This window comes from Rutilus rutilus, assembly GCF_951802725.1.
Source record: "Rutilus rutilus genome assembly, chromosome: 24".
Lineage (NCBI taxonomy): Eukaryota > Metazoa > Chordata > Actinopteri > Cypriniformes > Leuciscidae > Rutilus > Rutilus rutilus.
Window position 1 is genome coordinate 22,559,749 of NC_140228.1, and position 20,774 is coordinate 22,580,522.

Consider the following 20,774-nt stretch of genomic DNA (forward strand, 5'->3'; position numbering starts at 1 on the left):
CCATTGACTACCATAGTATATTTTTTTCCTACTATGGAAGTCAATGGGGACCGAGATCTGTTGATTACAAACTTTCTTCCAAATATCTTCCTTTGTGTTCAGCAGAACAAAGAAACTCATACAGGTTTGGAACAACTTGAGGGTGAGTAAATGATGACAGAATTTTCATTTTTGGGTGAACTATCCCTTTAATCATTTGAAGTATATTATTACGATAATAAGAACTTAAAGGTCCCGTTCTATGTGATCCCATGTTTCAAACTTTAATTAGTGTGTAATGTTGTTGTTAGAGTATAAATAATATCTGTAAAATTATAAAGCTCAAAGTTCAATGCCAAGCGAGATATTTTATTTAACAGAAGTTGACTACAAAAAACGGCTGGATTGGACTACACCCCTCTACATCCTGCTTTAGTGATGTCACTAGAACCGTAACCTCCGCCCACAGGAACACAGGCTGATTGATGGCGAAATGTCAACAGACGTGGTTGATGTTTATCTATAATCGGATACCGCAAAAGTTTAATTCGAAGTTGTTAGTTTGCTCTGTCCATTTCACCACGGACTGTTTTTCTAACCTGGGATAATATCAAGCAGGCTTCTCTCAGCGTTTCATACTGACGAAGGGGGCAATTTCAACTATATTCCAGCAAGCGGTAAGTAGTGATTTAATATGGAAGTAGCGATCACTCTTCACATCGTTCGTTTCTCTTAGTAGGATAATCTTCCTTAAACTGTGATTAATATACAGAAAGTGATCAAAGAACAATCCCTTTCCAATCGCCCAAGCTATCAATCACACAGCGCGAGTTTATCTGGACACTTGCCAAAACTCGTTATGAAATCAATGACGCTGTTACACTGCACAACGAAGCTCTTACTGTATTTATCATGTTTGCATTGGTGAAATCATTAGTGAGTGCAGAAACTGCGTTGCAATGATAAGATCTTTCACGCGATCAACAGGCTGTCATCTGCTCAATGCTCATAACTGCAACCTTTTATGTGATTGAAATAGATCTAAATACTTAAAAAACTTCTCACGATTCGTTAATCCAGATAGCTGTAATAGTAAAAACGTATAATAGCTGTAATAGTAAAAGTTTTCCAGATAGTTCCACATTTAATGCCAGATATTTCATATGCAAGCATGTCAGCCAATCACAGCAGAGGGCGTTTACACTGAAGTCTCACAGCAGACACGCCCCTTCAAACAGAGTGTTCAAACCAGGGAATTAAATCAGGCTAGGAAATATGCCTTTTATTTCTAAATTATAACAATTTTTTGATCTAAAAAACATACTAACATTATAAGGGCACCCCTGGAAACATTATTAAATAATAAAAATAATCCATGGAATGGGACCTTTAAGTACAAACTGAATGTTCTGTTTTCAGACACATCACTGCAAGTTAATTTCAATTAAATTAAAATGTATTATAGGTTAAATTTATATTAATTGCAATTAGCTGACCCTATAAAGTATGACTTGAGTATATTCATTTCATAATTACTTCTGTTGTTTTCAAATATGGTTAAAGTGTACTGTCGAATGTTCTGATATGGTAAACTAAAGTATACTTTAATGTAATTTCTTTTGAAACTTGCATTTAAATGTGATGTATTATGTACAAATGTACACATTTGTAATGATTAAGTTGCATTTAGTACATTTAAAAAATATTCACTTTAAGTAACACTTTATTTTAATGTGTCATTGTTACATGTATTTACTATGGTAAATTATTCATAATTACAAGTACTGTACTAACACTAAACCAAATCCAAACCCTTAACTTAATAGTAAGTACATGTTGTTAACTCTTATTTGTGTAATTACACTGCAAAGTGTACTCCCTTTAAGTACACTTACCCTTTTATTTTATTAATATAATATTATCTGCAAGACAAGTAGTTTTTAATATACTTTAAAGATTTTAAGTACACTACAAATGCACATTCAAAATAATTAAGCGCACTTCTTCAGGGAAACACATGCTAATTACAAGTCATTTTAAACTTCAGTAAAAAGTTACGAGTTAAAACAGTCCTTCAGTGTACTTGAACAAATCATTGCCCGAACCAGCAATTATTCATAATTTAGCTGAAATGCGAACATGCCATGGACACAATTTTCCTAATGGCTTCCTAATGGACTTGTAAAATCTAGACCAGTAAGTCAGCTTGTGTAATGTGCTCAATTGCATTTTAATGTTCATTTAAATGTCTTGAGATACAGTAGATGTTAACACAAATAAGGGAATTCTTGTGTGGCCAACATTAACTCTGACACTTCTTCAAAACTCAAGCAATTACTGTCATCACACATTCTTTACATGTGTTGTCAATGTAACGTTATCTGCTGTGGTCAGTTCACCTGCAGATGGTCCTCTGGCTGGGATCCAGGTTTAGAGTGTGAGAGAAATCAAAACCTCTCGTTTAACTCGTGATAAAGGTGACTGAGGAAATTTGAGTAGGGATGGTCGGTCCAGGTTGAACAAATTATTTCTATTTAGCGTGTCCAATTTGATGGCCTGAGATAATTGTTTTCAATGTGGTAATATTTTCATCACAGACTTTGACATAACACAGGACTCTTAAAGCCATGTGCATGTCTTTTAGCAAATGAAGGCAGCAAATTGCAAAGCAATGTTAATATGCTTAAGACATAACCAAGTAAACATTTAATATCTACATTAGATCTTATGTGCCATCCTTAGAATTTGGTCTTTAAACTTCAGTTTTTGCGGTATCTCTGTATATTTCTATAGGTGCGTCGCAATCAGCTCCCTAGTTCAGTAGTCAGGGCACTGATTAGGGAGTCAACCCTGACAGTAAAGGCTGTCTCAATCGCAGAATCCTTCCAGTGCACTGAAACATTTGCTCCCTAAAAGGTCCCACAATGCACCGTGAAAACCAGGCAGCATCGATCCTCACTATGTTCCCTAAACGGAAGTTCTGAAGCGCAAAACTTAAATCCTGTGAGCCAACCTACTACACAATGACACGTGATAGATGTTTTTAAAAATAAAAAACATTATTTTATTATATTTCAGCATAAACATTCATCGCTAGACCATAATCTTGCTAATATTTACAATTTATTTACAGCTGAAATGTTGCATGTATATTTAACAAGCCAAGTATTTATCATAATGTAACTTAAATAACATTACAAGTAATGTCAGAAATATATCAGCTCTGCTGTTGTTCATAAAAACCAGTTGTGATGTTGTACAATGAGGACGTTCTCATGTCGCCGGAAATAGAGTCATCAGTGTACCAATGTGTAGTGAGTGAGCCAGGGTCCTGACCAGTGCCCGAATTCGTGAACCCGATATACTGATTCACGAGCTAGGAACTAAATGAGACGCACCCTATGGCATCGCTGTCGAAGAGTAATTAGCTGGTGAAGTGGATATATTTATCATGAGCATTGTAATGTTTGAAGCGGATGTCATAACAAATGTCAGTAGACCGGGAAGACTTTAAAACAAGCGGTTTATTCATAAATCCGTGAGATCTTACCTTCATGATGTGGAAATACAAACCAGAAGACAGAAAACAAACAGTGCCGCTCTGAAAAGGAGTGGGGCTACATAAAGTCTTTACAAATTTCGCAGCAAAAGTTGGAAAAAATGCAGGTGCATTTATAAACTATTCTTTGCTTTACTGCTCAATCAGACGACATTCTTCATTCTTTCCACTGACCATCAAACTGAACTGAAGTCAGCCCACTTTTTCCACAGTGTGTGACAGTAGTGTGTAACTGAACTTACCGACTCCATAAAGCACTGCCACATTAAGGCTGTTGTCCTGGTCAAAGGCTGTCAGCTCATCGGTCAGTCTCTGAGCAGTCTTTTGATTTACTGCATTACGTGCTTCAGGACGGTTAATCCCAATGACCATCACCGCACCCCTCCTTTCAGAAACCACCGTCCCACCTGTACCTGCATTAATCACGGGAGGAAACACATGAACATTTGAGCAGAATGAATCTGTCTGCAGGTACATACATAGAGTTTTTCAAACAATAAAAGATGACATAAAAAATGAAAACAAAATATTAAAATTTTCATTTATTTTAAATGTCTATGATTTTTTCATTTTGAAACCTAAGAAATGTTATTTTGAGAAATGTCTTGCTAGAAAAGTGGGACATGTGTTAACTGCTAGAGCAGTCACAGGCAATTTTGTAACAGGTGATATTCGTTTTAACAAAAATTTAGCTAAATCGGAATAACAAGGCCTAACGTTACTTCTTAAACAGCCGTTAAAATAGTAACGTTATACTATTCCAAAATCAGTCCGTAGCTTTCTTACACACACCAAGGTGTAGAATCTCTGATTTTGCCATCACAAAATCTCTGCCAGACAGGCAATGATGACAGAATGAGTTTTGTAAAACAAAGTCAAGTGTAAAGTGTAGTAAGTTTATACTGACCAGGGGTCTCATTTATAAAACTGTGCGTAGGAACCTTACTAAAAGTGTACGTGCGCCCGAAAGCCAAAAATGGCGTACGCAAAAAAATATTCAGACTTATAAAACCGTTCGTAGGCTAGAACCTGCGCAGAATTCACTTTATAAATCCCAGTCAGCGGAAGATTGTGCGCACATGCGTCTCCACCCCGAAATAACCATATATGGAGTTTACAACGCCTAGTTTTACTATGCAGATCCTCATATGCATAACATTTGCATATGATTATTCATCCATTATGATAACGTTTAACGGTACAAGACCATACAAGACACATTACATTAATAAAAATCATGTAGTTGCCTATCCTTGCCTTGTTTTTGAATACATAAATCAAATAGTGTAAAATACATTTCAGAGAAAGTTTTTCTCAATCTTTTCCACTGGCTGAATTGTATTTTTAATTGATTTATATTTTTAATGGAAACAGATAGGCCTTGGGCATTATTTGCACTTAACTATTTTCTCAGACAATCTGGTATTATCATGATAAGCAATTATCTCTGTGGTTAAAACAATAAAACACTGCACGCCACAGGTCACACAGGAAAAGTGTTCAAAAACATCGCATCCACAACAAATATTTGACTGAATTAGGCTATAAAAAATGTTGTAACTTCTCAGTAATGATTTCATGTTTAAGTGTTTAACTCCATTAATTTGAATGGCATATTTAATCTAAATGTTTATATCAGAAGTAAAACATAGTTTAAATCATTATTTTATTTATTTAAACTGTTATTTGCGTCAGTTTCGTTAAACGGCCCAACGCGCTCGCTGGCGCGGACATTTAAGAAGGAATGGATATTTGCTTCAAGTGATAGGCTTGGTGAGTGAAATTATATTTTGTATTATCTTTATGTATATGTCTTTAGATTTTCTGTCTAAAAGTGACCAAAAAGACATTTAACTCCAGCTCACCGTCGGTGTCGCCGAACTGCTCCATCTCCAAAACGTTCGTACATGCATGGGTCAGAGTTTGCGTGCAGGTGCGCAAAGTTTTTATAAATCACAACTTGTGCGTCGGAAGTGGCGTACGCCTCTTTCAGGGTCTGTTTTGTGCGTACGCAACGGTTATAAATGAGGCCCCTGACCTCTACTGTTAAGAAATGGAAACACAGTTATAACTTTACCTGAGTTACCGCTGTTTATCTCTTCTTTTAAAACGGTGCTATACAGTCTTTGTCTTTTCACTGAGTTGAAACACGTGTGGTGGATTACCCTCCTTAAGCCATTATCAACTGACCTTCTCGCTAAAATTAAAGCCATAATTTCGGGAAAATGCTGAAAGCACTTTTAATCTGTGTTTTGCAAAGTTTATTGTGTCAAACTTCACTGTCTTATGTTGACGTAAGAAGAATCAGCATTGCGGATTACCAAAGTAAAAGTCACTCATAAATCACATACTGTAGTAACACACACATCCTCTATTTTACTGCCAAAATTACCAAGAAATGACACCAAAGGTTTCCAAAACAGTAAATGACAGACCTTCCACTGCATCTAAAGAGAATTGCACTTCTTATCCAAAACATGGTGTAATATCTACAAATGAGAGAAACATGCTTCCTCTGTTTACAAAGAAAATCAGTCTGTTATAAGGTAGCCTATATTACAAACTCACATATCTGCTTGGTTAAATTAAATATTTTAAATAAACCAATTAAATGAAATCTACCATAAGAAGAAAAAAAACCAGTCATATAGAAACACCAATCTGAAGATGATACTACTTTTCTGAAATTATAATAAATAAATAATAAATAAAAAAGCAGTACAAAAATATTACCATTATGTGTATAAATACTTTACAGTTTACAGCTTTCTTTATGCAAAATATAACTCTTTTGTAATTTAATTAAAATATGGAACATTTTTGTAACAGGTTTAACAGAGAAACACATGAATAAACACAGCATTGAAAATTAATTGTAATTTAACAAAAGTAAAAAATAAAATAAAAACTATTGTGTATGAAATATGTAATTTAAGAATGTGTATGGGATTCATTTCCCATCAAAAGTATTGTGGTCACGGTTTTAAAAACGCATTGTAAAATTTTAAAACGCATGTAAATAATATATAGCACAAACTGTGTTCACAGATCAAAAAATAATAAGCGTGAATCAAAAAATTAAAAGCGCATTTAAAAAGAATAACATTTATCAAAAAATGTTAACACATTAAAAATGATATTGCACAAAACTTTAATGCAAAATAATCTGAATCACACAACATTACGATTTCCTTGGTTTTAGTACTTTGTATTTTGTGCTCTCTTACCTTTTCTGCTCATATTTGTTTTTGAACACTTCTGCTGTTTTTCTCTTCACTCTTCTTTCCACGTTCTGCGCTTGGTTTTCAAATGTTGCAGTGTAAATTAGGCCATAACCATTGTTCCACTTCACTAGATTGGCATGACATCTCCATATATAAACATATGTGTATATTCTACACTCTCAGAAAAAAAGGTACAAAAGCTGTCACTGGTACAGTACCCTTCAAAGGGGTTCTAATATGTACCATTTAGGTACGAATATGTACTGTGTGTGTGTGTGTGTGTGTGTGTGTGTGTGTGTGTGTGTGTGTGTGGCAGAGAGATTTGTGAACATAAAGCAGGATAGAACACAAAGGAGAGGAAACAGGCAATGAATGTATAACATCAGATTGATCAGAGATGCATCAGAAGAAGGGAGGCAGATGGCATAAAGTATAGTACATTACAGTATGTATGCCATGTGATAAACTGATTACCATGGTAGAGACTGCCACATTGTTTTTACTCACCCTTCATCTGTAAAGGTCAACTACAGTATACAGTCATATGGCACAGTGAAAACATTTACTGTATTGCCAGCGAACTCTGTAGCACAAAACATCATGGCAGTTTCATAACTTCATCACAGGTTTTGATGACACACTAGATAGATACTATTACAAACATTATGAATTCAATTTCATAAGTTATGTAATTAAGTGTATTTTCTAATGTGGCAACTGTAGCCTGTATTACTGTAATTATTTCAGCAACAATGGTGAATTGAAATATGTATCTTGCATTGTTTGCTGTTGAATTATTTGATTGTTGTTGAATGAATTGTTGATTGTTAAAAGTACTAAATTGAAAGAAGATCATACTGTTGTGTTTCGGTGATTAAACCAAATGTTCTCATTACATATTACAATAATCTTGTGTTTGAAACAATGATTATGTAGACTGAAATGTGTATAACTGTAATGAAAGCATGAGATCAGGTTTTGAAAGAATGACTTGCTGTGTTACAAGTGTGATCTGTTTGGATTTTTGTACTAAGAGTTTTGAAAATGTACACCTTACTTGTGTAAGGTGTACCAAATAGTACCAAAGTAAAAAAAACAAAAAAAAAAACAAGGTAATTAAATTATATGCTTAACAAAAAGTGGCCCACCTGCATTCACCCTGGTGCACATATGTACTGTATAATGGTCGATGATGTGTTGGCTGTGAGACTTCCAACTCCAAGAACATAGCTGTATGTGTTGATGGCATGTAGGCGACCTTGAGTGTCCAGAAAGGCGCCAAATAAATAAAATGTATTATTATTATTATTATTATTATGGCATCTTGCTCATGGTGTCTACCCCACTAGATCCATGGCTTCATAATAGGCCTTTGTCTTTGTTGGCATATTATGTCATTGATTAATGACCTGCCTGGATTAGCAGCAGTCAGGACACGGTGTGTCTGGAGCCTGCAATGCAACCCACACGCTCCTGATGCCACTGGACACAAGATGCCAGGCTGATGGTTGCTCTTTCCACCTTGTCCACCTCCTCTTCAGTTACTTCATGCAGGCTGAAACACCATGGCTTCTTGGATGTTGTGGCAAAAGCGTTGAAACTGTTCAGAACCTCTGCATGTGATGATCTATCATCTAGCATGTCCAGAAATTGCAGCTGCTGTGAAGTAGAGACTTTTGGAATTTGGGGCTTTTCTTTTCCTTTTTATTCCTCTTGATGTTTTCTCAGAGTAAAAAGACAAGTGCAGGCTCAACTTTTCTTTTACACAAATCTGATTCCATACATGGTACTTTATTAAACCCCATCCTAACACAAGCCTGAATGACCAGAGGTGTCGTTTCCCGACATTTGTTGCTACCTGATTGAGTCACCAGGTAAGAGACAGCTAATCTTAGATTATTCAATCTACTAATATGACCTACTCTTGACCTTAAAATGACTTCCCCCCCAGACTGAAAGAAAAACATAAACAGTAGTTATGGAAATACAAAGCATGAAACATATCAAGCTTAATATTCATATGCTCTCCAGATAGGCTACACCACTTACCCTGCTGTGCAGTCGCAATGACCTGTCATTACAGTCCCGTCCCCCTGCACTACAACCCAGGGCTGATGGGGCTTTTCAGTAATAAATAATAAATGAATGCTGCTCCCTTATATTTTGTGATGTAAAACCACTCCCACAAAGCCACTGGTGAAAAAATTGTGAGCCTCCAGGGATCTGTAATTCATCATGTTGCTCTGTGAGTAGATTCCTGTATGATATCACATGGCCGAATATAGGCTAATAGCACTGAGTATTCATCGACACTGAGTATAGCGTCGCTGCTACCGTCGAAGCTGTGCATGATAGAATGTATTTATTTAACATGCTAAGCCATAAACATAGGACATAAGACATAGCTTTAATGAACATGGGATGACCCTGGGATACTGATATTAGTCAGACTGAATAATTTAAGATTAGCTGTCTCTTACCTGGAGACTCAATCAGGGCTGTGTTCAGCCCCGACAAAACGTTGCACAACGTTTTTTAAACAGAAACGGTGATGCATTGAACACACTGTTCTGATGAAGCAAGAGTTGCAACTATGGCAGCTGAGAAGGCCATTCTTTGTGTTCTTTGTGAAGAATTTTCGGAGCCTGATGAAGTCGGTATAAATATGTGTTTAATACTACAAAATATGCCCGATGTTACAGTTACTGCGCTTGCCGCCCAGAACAAAAGAGAACATCCCAATCGAGTGAAGGGATTGCTGAAACTGAATTGGAATTACACATCTTACCTAATTCAGACTAAAACACATCTATTTAACCTCACATACTGACTTTATTTGTAGTTCATACTGTTTTAATACCCTGTATTTTCTTTCTCATTTTTAGGAAAAGCACTTAATTACAATTGTTTATTTCTATACTAAATGTCATACACTTGCAATGAAGCTAAAAATATAAACAACTACATCATTATGTTGATATCCTATATTTTTACAATAAAACTTAGGACAAACATGTCTTCTAATATCCTCAGTTGTTGCGTATACCGAGCTGCATCGAACACATTTGTAAATTACTTTCCTTGAACCCATTGTGCGAGTTCACTTTAATACCGCGTGCTTTATATACATGTTGCTGCTGATTGGACTGCAGTTCTGACACACCCACCAAACAAGAGAAAACGTATCTCAAACCCCGTTGCACACCGGTGCACACCGTTTCCAGGAAACATGACGTTCAACCTGGAAACTGTAGCAAAACGTTGCGCACCGTTTTGAACTTAAACGTGCCCCAGGTAACAAAAAATGTCAGGAAACGACACCTCTGGCCATTCCGTTGTGTCATTTGTCCAGTCACAGATACTGTACGAACAATCCGACCCAATGCGGCTCAGTTTCTCTGCGTATCTTACTCTGTCAAGTGGCAGAAGTGATTCTAAGAAGGACATTCTGGCTTAAAGGGATACTCCACTTTTTTCGGAAATATGCTCATTTTACATCTCCCCCAGAGTTAAACAGTTGAGTTTTACCGTTTTAGAATCCATTCAGCCGAACTCCAGGTCTGACGGTACCACTTTTAGCATAGCTTAGCACAGATCATTGATTCTGATTAGTCCAGTAGCATTTCTTTCAAAATGACCAAAGAGTTTCAATATTTTTCCTATTTAAAACTTGACTCTTCTGTAGTTAAACCGTGTACTAAGATCGACGGAAAATGAAAAGTTGCGATTTTCTAAGCCTATATGACTAGGAACTACTCTCATTCCGGCGTAATAATCAAGGAACTGTGCGGCTGTACCATGAGTGCAGCAGGCGTAGTGATATGACGCAGCGCCTGAAAATAGGTCTAATAGGTTAGACAAACTTAGTCCCGGTCACGTTGGAAGAAGTTACCGAGCTGGGGACTATTTTCAGGCGCTGCGTCATATCATTACGCCTGCTGCACCCATGGTACAGACACACAGTTCCTTGATTATTACGCTGGAATGAGAGTAGTTCCTAGTCATATCAGCCTAGAAAATCGCAACTTTTCATTTTCCGTCGATCTTAGTACACGATTTAACTACAGAAGAGTCAAGTTTTAAATAGGAAAAATATTGAAACTTTTTGGTCATTTTGAAAGAAATGCTACTGGACTAATCAGAATCAATGATCTGTGCTAAGCTATGCTAAAAGTGGTACCGTCAGAACCGGAGTTCGGCTGAATGGATTCTAAAACGGTAAAACTCAACTGTTTAACTCTGGGGGAGATGTAAAATGAGCTTATTTCCGAAAAAAGTGGAGTATCCCTTTAACACCATGCTTTTCCAGTCAGGGGGAAAGGATTGTTTCCCCAGCTTTGACTAGACACCTACCAAGTCTATGGGGGTCCACTAGTTCTAGATTGACAGTTCCTCCTATAGCCAATCAATCGAAGAGGGGAGTTGACATAAAAAAAAACTAATTCATAAGGACAAAAACTGTAAATAAAAAATCAGATCCATTGCAGCTTCCAAATGATCAAGGGCTTAGGGTTTAAACACATTTCAAGGGTTCCTGCAGTGACGCAACGCAAATAATAATGTTTATCCGAGTGAACAAGATGGAGGGAAGTTAGCGAGGAAAAGGCATAGAAAATTGGCTGCCCTGATGACTGGATTACTCATGGTGTCAAAAAGTCAAGCCACAGCGCCGCCATATTGGTATTCCTTAATATTTCCTCTCATTCCATTTAATTATTTGGAAAGCATCTGATTTTAAAGAGAAAAAATGACCTAAAGACACAGCATTTTTTACATAAGAAGACTCCCTGTACATTAATATATAAACGCAAACGTCCTAAATATTTAAATGGCTATTGTTTAAAATCGGGAATTTCCCCTGCTTATTAAAAGTTATTTTAATCTTTATTGCAGTAGCGAATATCAGATCAGCTCAGACACGAGACACTTCATTTGTATTACAGATGTCAGAATGATGGTTCGAGAAGTCTGAATACAGAATTATGCTTTGTAAGGCATGCACAATCAACTTAATTCGCCATGAACAGCACAACTTATTCATAGAACCGATGCTGACTGCGTATGGATTTAAAGAAGCTTTATCCAAGCATTTATACTGTTGCACTGAGCAAGATGATGCATGGTTTAGCTTTTTAATATAACATAGTTCAATAAGTATAGGGGATTGTATGTATTGTAATATTGAATGAATATTCAAATCAATTTCTGCTAATTGGGTTAAAAATGCAAAGAAGGTCTGCACTCTAAAATAAATTATTCTTCAGCCCTTTGCCTTCGTCAGTTGATTGCTATTTGGGTTAGACTAACCCTAGGGTTAGACTAACCCTTACAAAAAATAAGTTTATTCAAGTGTTCTATTAGTATACTTCTTTTAAACTAAAAATAAGAAAGTATATTTTCAGTCTACATTTTATATACTTCTCAAAAATATACTTTATGTACTTCTCAGAAATATACTTAAAATTACACTTAAGTGTACTTGACTTATACTGAGAGAAAAGTCCAAGTATATTTGGCCTGTACTTGTACTCAATCTTTTGATCAAGATATACTTAAAAGTATAATTAAGTATTCAAAGTATACTTGGCTTGTAGTTGTGTTAACTCTTTTGATTGAGTAGCCTAAATATGCTTTTTTTTACATCGTTTTTCACAGTCTTATGAAGCTTACATTGTTTGAAAATATTGATTAGAATCTTGATATAAAACATATGTTTCTAATTCTGCGTATCTGCATTTTTGTGAAGGCTTGTCCACTGGTAGTCTTTAGGAATTTACTCTAATTCTACTTTTCCCCACCATTGACTGTATTTTCCAGCTATCCATGTGTTCACTGTTATACGGTAGGGGGTGCTATACAGGGACGGATTGACAATCTGTGCGTTCTGGAAAAGTCCAGAACGGCCTTCCAACCAACCGAGGGCTGTCGGCACAAAAAAAAATCTAATAAAGGAATATGAACAGCCAACAGCAGGGGCACTAATACGATCACTTATACGCTACGTGTAAAAAAAAAAAAAAATAATAATAATGAGGAAGAAGAGTCGGCCTACTAGCCACTGACAGAAAGTTAGTTTTATAACTAAGGCTTACCTTTACTGCACTTTTAAATTTGCTTACATTATATTTGAATAGTTAAGTTATAGTATAGCAGTGGTCTCCAACGTGGTGCCTGTGAGTTGCCCGCTAAACACATAAATAGCCCCCACTTGCCAATAGCGATCCACTGTAAGTCGGGGCTCCAGACTTCGACTAAATGGTATCATTTTGCGACCTTTTCAACTAAACTTTTCAATTTGCACTTTTGCCTCTACAAAATTACCCAACTCTCTTTGATTATACGCTGTCATTTGCGTTGCGTATTAGAAACTTCAAATGGCAAACGCTCCCAAAAAGCGGAACAAAACTTGTTTGATCTGAGCAACGCAGAGCATTATCAGCTCGGCCTAAAAAACAGTGATCGCGGACAAAGCAGCTGTGCGGGCTGATCTCGATCACGCGAACATTATTACACAGAGCTGCGCGAGCCACTGAGAAACCCACAGATGACTATGTGATTTAAGCTTGTTAAAAGCCAGGTGAAACAGCGCTGATATTCTCAACATATTGGCCCAAAAAAACAGGCGAAACATTGTTCCAAGAACAAATCAGTTAAGACATTTCACTCCACAACTTATGAATTAACTGTAGTAAAACAAACTTTGTTTTCTTTAAATTGAGTTTGTTATTTACTGTGTGTGTATGAGTAGATGCCAATTGATGGTGTTCATTTGTTATAATGCCAATGTTGGAGTTTTTTAACTTTGAAATTTCTAGCTATTTATTATTTAACATTGACGAACAAAATCAACTTTTCTACTTCTATGTATAGGCTACGACTCATGTCTTCTCACCCACCCACTCAAAACAAACCTGTGTGCCCTTAGGGCTATTATTTCCCCGGTTCTCCGGGGTGGCGTAGTCAATCATATATTGCCATTTCTGGCGTCTCTCAAGTGTAGAGTGTGGTAAACACCCCTCAACTTTCTCTATTCTCTCATACCACAACGCTACACATTCATGAAATGGAGAACTACTGTAGTACTGACTCAATAATACTTACCACTGTGAATTCTGATGTTTGACGTGACATGAGAATTTTCCAAATTTTGTGCTGACAACTGTTTTTGCCCCCGTGTGAAAGATGGCGTGATAAGTTGTGCACCCAGAAATGTGAAGTTGTCCTTTAGTGTGAACCCTCTGTCGCCAAAACAGAAATGACAAAATATAACTTAAGATAAAGACACTACACAAATATATTCCATCAAAACATATGGGAATGGAGCCTAATGGAACATGGGGAATACATAACTTCAAATGCTTTCAGTAAAAATAGGAAGTTTCAAGTTAAACTCTGACCTGATCTCCAGCTTGATGGTACTTACAATCTGAACATCTGATGCTCTTCTGCCCCAGCCTTTGGAGACGTACGTAATTGCGCCAGATGGGTGGCATGCAATGAAGTATTTTACAGTAGTCCAGTTCTTGTATCTGGTTTAATTGACTGATCTGTGGGGAGAATTTTAGTTTTTCATTTTGGTTTAGATATGTTATATGCATATATCTTATCTGTGCAGTATAGGTGGCCATGAAAAATCTTAACATTATAGGAAAAAACTGTTTTGATCAACTATAAATGGTATGCATTGCTGGAATGCATCAGCTTCTTCGAATGATCAATTCTCATCTCGAAACAGTCGATAAGCCTTGGGTACTGTACTAGCACTTTAGCTGGTACCGTGCTCCGCATGCATTCCCTTTCTGGCCAGGCAATCATGAAGGATATTTTGGCATACATGAGGTCCAGTCATCAGGTAAATATGTCACTAAACATGCTGTGTGCAATATGTAATATACACATTAATTCAGTAATAGGGTTCTAGCACAGTTTAACCAGAGTAATGAACAACTGGTCTTCAGTTGAAAACTTGCACAGGACCCTTGGCTTGACAAACTGCACCAGATACTGATGCAAAAATGTCAAACCATGACAGGCCTGTTTTCGTCAAGTTTCATAACAGTAGTCGGCACTTCATAACAGGTAATTTAATTTATCCATATGTTATAACAGAAGTCCTGTATTTTAGTTCCAATTAGGGAATGGAATCAATGGAATCAAAGATGAAGCGATCAGGCAGTTGAAGAAAGTCAAGTTTTCGTCAGACAGTGTGGAAGGAAATGACAATAAATGCAGAGTATTTATTGTCATTTCCTTCCACACTGTCTGACGAAAACTTGACTTTCTTCAACTGCCTGATCGCTTCATCTTTGATTCCATTGATTCCATTCCCTAATTGGAACTAAAATACAGGACTTCTGTTATAACATATGGATAAATTAAATTACCTGTTATGAAGTGCCGACTACACACATACACGTGACGAGATGTAGGATCCCACAACCATCCTGAGGAATCCTGCCGCCCGATAGATAGCCTGCAGCCACTTTGTTCTTCTTCCCGGCTCCGTTTGTTTATTCGTCAGTATATAAAACTTCAGATTTTTTTATTTTTTTTATTTTTTATTATTAGAGGTGCAGAATGCCACACAGCAATTTTTCGGCATTACACCAAGCAAAAATCAATCGTAATTATTACTAATAGTAAAGATCAGGTCTAGTCCTAACCAGGTCTACGGCGAGCGTTGGAGCAACCGAACACCTCCAACCCATATTGCTCCGTGACGTGTCAACGGTCGCTTGGGCCAGGTAGTATTTATCATAGACATAATAAATACATAGACGCCCTATTGGCCGCTGGACCGTACGTCAACAGTGCCGCCATATTGCGGAGGGCAACTTTCCGATATCTCTCATAACAAGAATTGAGAAAAATGCCTGCTTCTTGTGCTACTTGGGGCTGTACAAATCGCCGCACAATTGAAGGACTGAAGACTGAACATTTGTTTCTGGTTGTATTTGGTCATTATATAATTAGTAATAGTAACGTTAGTTGACCACCGGAGTCAGTCAGACTAAAATAGCAATGTCGCTAGTTAACTTAGCTGTGAAAATTGAGATATGAGTTGACATGATTTATATTATAGTTTTAGCTTATATTATATTTTATATTATAAAGTAAATTTCCTGAAAATCTAAATATTCATCTATATTTTCTTAAATCCGACTTTTATGACAAGTACTCGTTTCGGGTAGGCGACTGAACATCGCCCGACTGACTGTGCCATAGACCTAATCCCCGGTACCATGCCACCCAAGGGAAGGATTTTTCCATTGTCTCAACCTGAGTCTGAAGCCATGAAACGTTACATCGAGGAAGAACTGGCCAAGGGGTTCATCAGACCCTCAACATCATCAGCCTCAGCCGGCTTCTTCTTTGTAAAGAAAAAGGATGGAGGGTTACGCCCCTGCATCGATTATCGGGGACTTAACAACAATACCATCAAGTTCCGGTATCCGTTACCCCTTGTTCCTGCCGCACTAAAACAGCTCCGCCAGGCCAAATACTACACTAAAATGGATCTCCGCAACGCCTTAAATCTGATGCGCATCCGCAAGGGTGATGAATGGAAGACGGCATTTTCCACCACTAGTGGGCATTACGAATACCGGGTTATGCCGTTCGGCCTGGCTAACAGTCCCTCTGTCTTCCAGTCCTTTATGAACAATATTTTTCGGGACATGCTGGATAGGTGGGTGATTGTGTACATTGACGACATCCTGATCTACTCCACCTCTTTGGAGGAACACATTCACCACGTCAGACTGGTCCTAAAACGCCTCCTCCAATACCAACTCTTCGCCAAAGCTGAGAAATGTGAGTTCCATCGCACCAGCACCTCCTTCTTAGGATATATTATCAGCTGGGATGGGGTAGCCATGGATGAGGGGAAGGTCAAGGCAGTTCTGGATTGGACACTCCCACAAACAGTGAAGGAACTACAACGCTTCTTAGGATTTGCAAATTTCTACCGCTGGTTCGTTAGAGGGTTCAGCAAGGTTGCAGCTCCATTAACCACCATGACGAAGCGTCAAACGTCCCATCTGAACTGGTCCACAGAATCTCGTCAAGCCTTCAATAAACTAAAAACTCTCTTCACATCAGCTCCCATCCTGCGACATCCAGATCCCGAACGCCAATTCATTGTGGAAGTCGATGCCTCCAACACAGGAGTAGGGGCTATCCTATCCCAACGTCAGGGTGATCCAGCAAAGATGTACCCATGCACCTTTTTCTCTCGAAAGTTGACCCCCGCTGAACGTAATTATGACGTGGGAAATCGAGAACTGCTAGCCATGAAGCTGGCTCTCGAGGAGTGGCACTGGCTGGAGGGAGCAACACAACCCTTTATCATACTCACTGACCGCAAGAACCTCGAATATCTTCAGTCAGCCAAACGCCTAAACCCACGCCAAGCTAGATGGGCTCTCTTCTTCACCAGATTTCAATTCACCGTAACTTACCGACCAGGTACCAAGAACACCAAAGCCGACGCTCTCTCCCATCAGGCCGAAGAAACCCTCGCAACCCAGACCCCAGAAACTTTAATTCCCAGAACCCTGTTGGTGGCTTCCGTGCAATGGGACATACAGTAATCACTGAAATCGAGCACGCCAACCAACAAGTGACACCTCCCTCCGACTGCCCTGCTAACCTCTTGTTCGTTCCGGAACCTCTACGCCCTCGACTCCTCGAACAAGTGCACTCAACGCCGATTTCAGGTCATCCCGACATTACCGCCACCACTCATCAACTTCGTAATCGCTTCTGGTGGCCTACTTTACCCACTGATGCCACTAAACATGTCCAGAATTGTGCCAATTGCAGCACCACCAAATCTCCCAGACAACTTCCCGCCGGTCTCCTGACTCCATTACCTACACCCCTTCGGCCCTGGTCTCACATTGCCATTGACTTCATCACTGACCTACCCAATTCCCAAGGACACACTACCATACTCACCATAGTTGACCGATTCTCCAAGGCTTGTCGCTTAATCCCTTTACCTAAGCTTCCCACATCCCTCGAAACAGCGGAACTCCTCTGCAACCATGTATTTCGGTTCTACGGTCTACCCGACGACATAGTGTTCAACCGAGACCCTCAGTTCACCTCCAGAGTGTGGATTTCCTTCTTCAAGCATCTCAACGTTAATATCAGCCTCACCTCCGGTTATCATCCCCAATCCAACGGCCTGGTTGGGCGAACCCACAGAGCTTCCCTCCTGTCCGTTTGGGACCAAGCCCACACTCATCTTCTTCATGCTGTCCGACGACAAGAGCGACTAGCCAACCGCCACCGCCGCCCTGCTCCTGAGTACCACCCTGGTCAATGGGTCTGGTTATCCACCAAAGACCTCAGACTCCGATTTCCATGCCGAAAACTCAGTCCCAGGTATGTTGATCCGTTCAAAATAGCTAGACAAATCACTCCTGTATCTTTTCGATTAGACCTACCCGCTAATTACCGTATCACTCCCACTTTTCATGTCTCCCTTCTGAAACCTGCCGGTGGTCCGAGAGGAGAGTCGGAGGAAGGAGCCTCACCGCAGACTCCCCCATCCATCCTGGTTGACGGCGAGGAGGCGTATCGCGTGCACGAGCTGCTCGACTCAAGACGTCGGGGTAACATGCTTCAGTATCTGGTCGATTGGGAGGGGTTCGGTCCGGAGGAGCGATCCTGGGTCAACTTTGGGGATATCCTAGATCCCACACTCACTGAAGAGTTTCACCGGACGCACCCAGGGAAGCCGGCCCCTCGACCTCGTGGGAGACCCCGACGTCGTTTGCCTCCTCTCATCAGGAGCCGCTCGCAGGGGGAGGGCTCTGTTACAGAAGAGGCTCCTGTACCGCCTCCTCTTCACCACCGGAGGGATCCGTCCCCGGAATATTAATCATTACCAACTACAATTCCCATAAGCCTCTTTCCTGGGACTGATTGCGCACACACCTGCATCTCATCATCCACACACACCTGCATCTCATCCACACACACATACATATAAACCACTTCCACGCACCACACCAGTGCGAAGTCTTGATTTGCCCTGGCTGTCATTACCGAGTGTTTATACTTGTGGATTGTTTATTACCTTGACCTTGGACTGTGTACCCCGTTTCTGATCGTTCTCTGCCTACCTCGACTTGGATTGTTCTCTGGACCTTGCTTCTCGCCGCCTGCCCTGACCATTGCCTGTTATTTGGTTTGTCTCTGCTGTTTCTCCATTGTCCTGTTTGCTGGTGTTGACTCCTGCCTGTTTGACTCCGTTTATAAAAGCTGCAAATGGATCCTCTAGAGTCTGATGCATCATTACAGCTAGAGTGGAGAGTCTGGAGCGAGAGAAGAGGAATGTGAACGGCCGAGAACGGAGGGCAAAGAGCACTGTGCATGATCTTCTGGAGGATCTGAAGGGGAAGAACCTCATAAATGAAGACTTGAAAGAGAGGCTCAATTTCTACTCTGGTAAAAAAGAAAAAGAAAGAAAAAAGAAAAAACCTTTGAACTTTATGCATATTTTATGTGTACACTTTCACATTGTTATTATTATTTCCATTATTACTGCAAGAACACTTATTAGTTAGTCTTTTATAACTGAATTTCAGATCTTCCGATAGACCTCTTGTCAAAACAGGGCCACGAGTACACAAAAGAGCAGAGGGAGTTTGCCCTCACTCTTCACTTACATGGCCTAAAAGCCTATAACTATTTGAGAAAGTCTCTCCATCTCCACCTCCCACATCCACATACATTACAGAGGTATTCTTCATTTAATTTGATTTGAATTTGATTGCACAACTGATTTTGTGCACAAAGATTGCACATTGAATTTGATTGCACAAAATGGTTTAATACATTAATTAACTACTTTTCATTTTACAAAGGTGGATGAGTTCTGTAGATTCCAAACCTGGCCTCAACATGATGATGTTGGACATGTTGAAAAGACGACAAGAGGAAGACCCGGCTAAATATGGATGTGTGACTCTCATGTTGGATGCCATGGCTATCAAAAAAACATGTTCAGTACAATACTCATGCGCAGAAAATGTCTGGATTTGAGGATATGGGGGATGTTATGAATGAAACTGATGTTGCCACCGACATCTTGTTTTTATGGTGGTTGGCCTACAAGGCCATTGGAAGGCTCCAATTGCCTACTACCTGACCAACTCTCTGTCACCAGATACACAGAAGGTCTTAATTGTGCATGCCTTGGAGGAACTGCATGAGCGTGGAATAAGAGTGGTATGTGTCACAATGGATGGGCATGCCTCTAATATTAGCATGTGTTGTAGCAAATTCAAAGTTCTTTTTGGTTCAGGTCTCAACGTAGTTATTAAGTTATAGCAAATTCGAAGTCCTTGGTTCAGGTCACAAAGAAGTTTATCAGAGTCGAGGTTCCAGGTCAGAAGAATTAACTTTATTGACAAGCAACAAAGTGAGAAGATGGCTGGCCATCCGGACATCTGAGGCTACAATGGCCAGTGTTCATGTCTTATACTTTTTCTTATCGCTAGGTGCCCAATGGGCACCGTCATATCTATCTCTTCTTCTTTGTCACTCCTTGTGGCCTTGCCACCATTAGATACATCTCTCCCTAAACCTTCTTCTATTGGTGGAACATCTCAAAAAATATGTTTTTCTGCCAGCGCATCCCAACTTACAGTCCAGTAACCAGCAGCACTGGTCAGATCAACTGGACATTCATTGTTCATCTAAATGATGTTCAAGTCAAAGATGGAGTGCATGCAGCCAACAAGGTAACAGGCAAGCACGTGCGTTTTGATACCCAGAAGATGAAGGTGTCTTTGGCTGCACAGACACTAAGTCGCTCAGTCGCTGTAGCTCTGCGCACATTGAGAGACCTTGGCTATTCACAGTTTAAACACTGTGAAGCAACGGCTGAATTCATTGAGGTAATCCTATGCAAAAATGTTGATGAATCAAATGCTTCCTCTTAATGCAAACATTTGCTTTTAGATGATTGACAGGCTATTTGACATAATGAACAGCCG

The 20,774-nt window shown here is 39.3% G+C and overlaps 1 protein-coding gene across 2 annotated transcripts in view; it reads right to left on the reverse strand.

Annotated features, from left to right (window-relative positions):
• The window catches only part of LOC311284039 (enoyl-CoA hydratase EchA19), a 31,480-nt gene extending 25,671 nt beyond the window's left edge, over positions 1–5,809 (reverse strand). The window contains exons 1-2 of one of the 2 annotated variants that reach the window (XM_084398861.1): positions 5,616–5,809; positions 3,781–3,951 (exon numbers count right to left, since the gene is read on the reverse strand). In XM_084398861.1, the coding sequence (XP_084254987.1) occupies positions 3,781–3,951; positions 5,616–5,751 (307 nt within the window). In that variant the 5' untranslated portion in view covers positions 5,752–5,809. Of the gene's footprint in view, positions 1–3,780; positions 3,952–5,403; positions 5,527–5,615 lie in introns of those variants that run through there. The other variant, XM_084398862.1, reaches the window with a different exon arrangement.
• Positions 5,810–20,774: the final 14,965 nt, after the last annotated feature.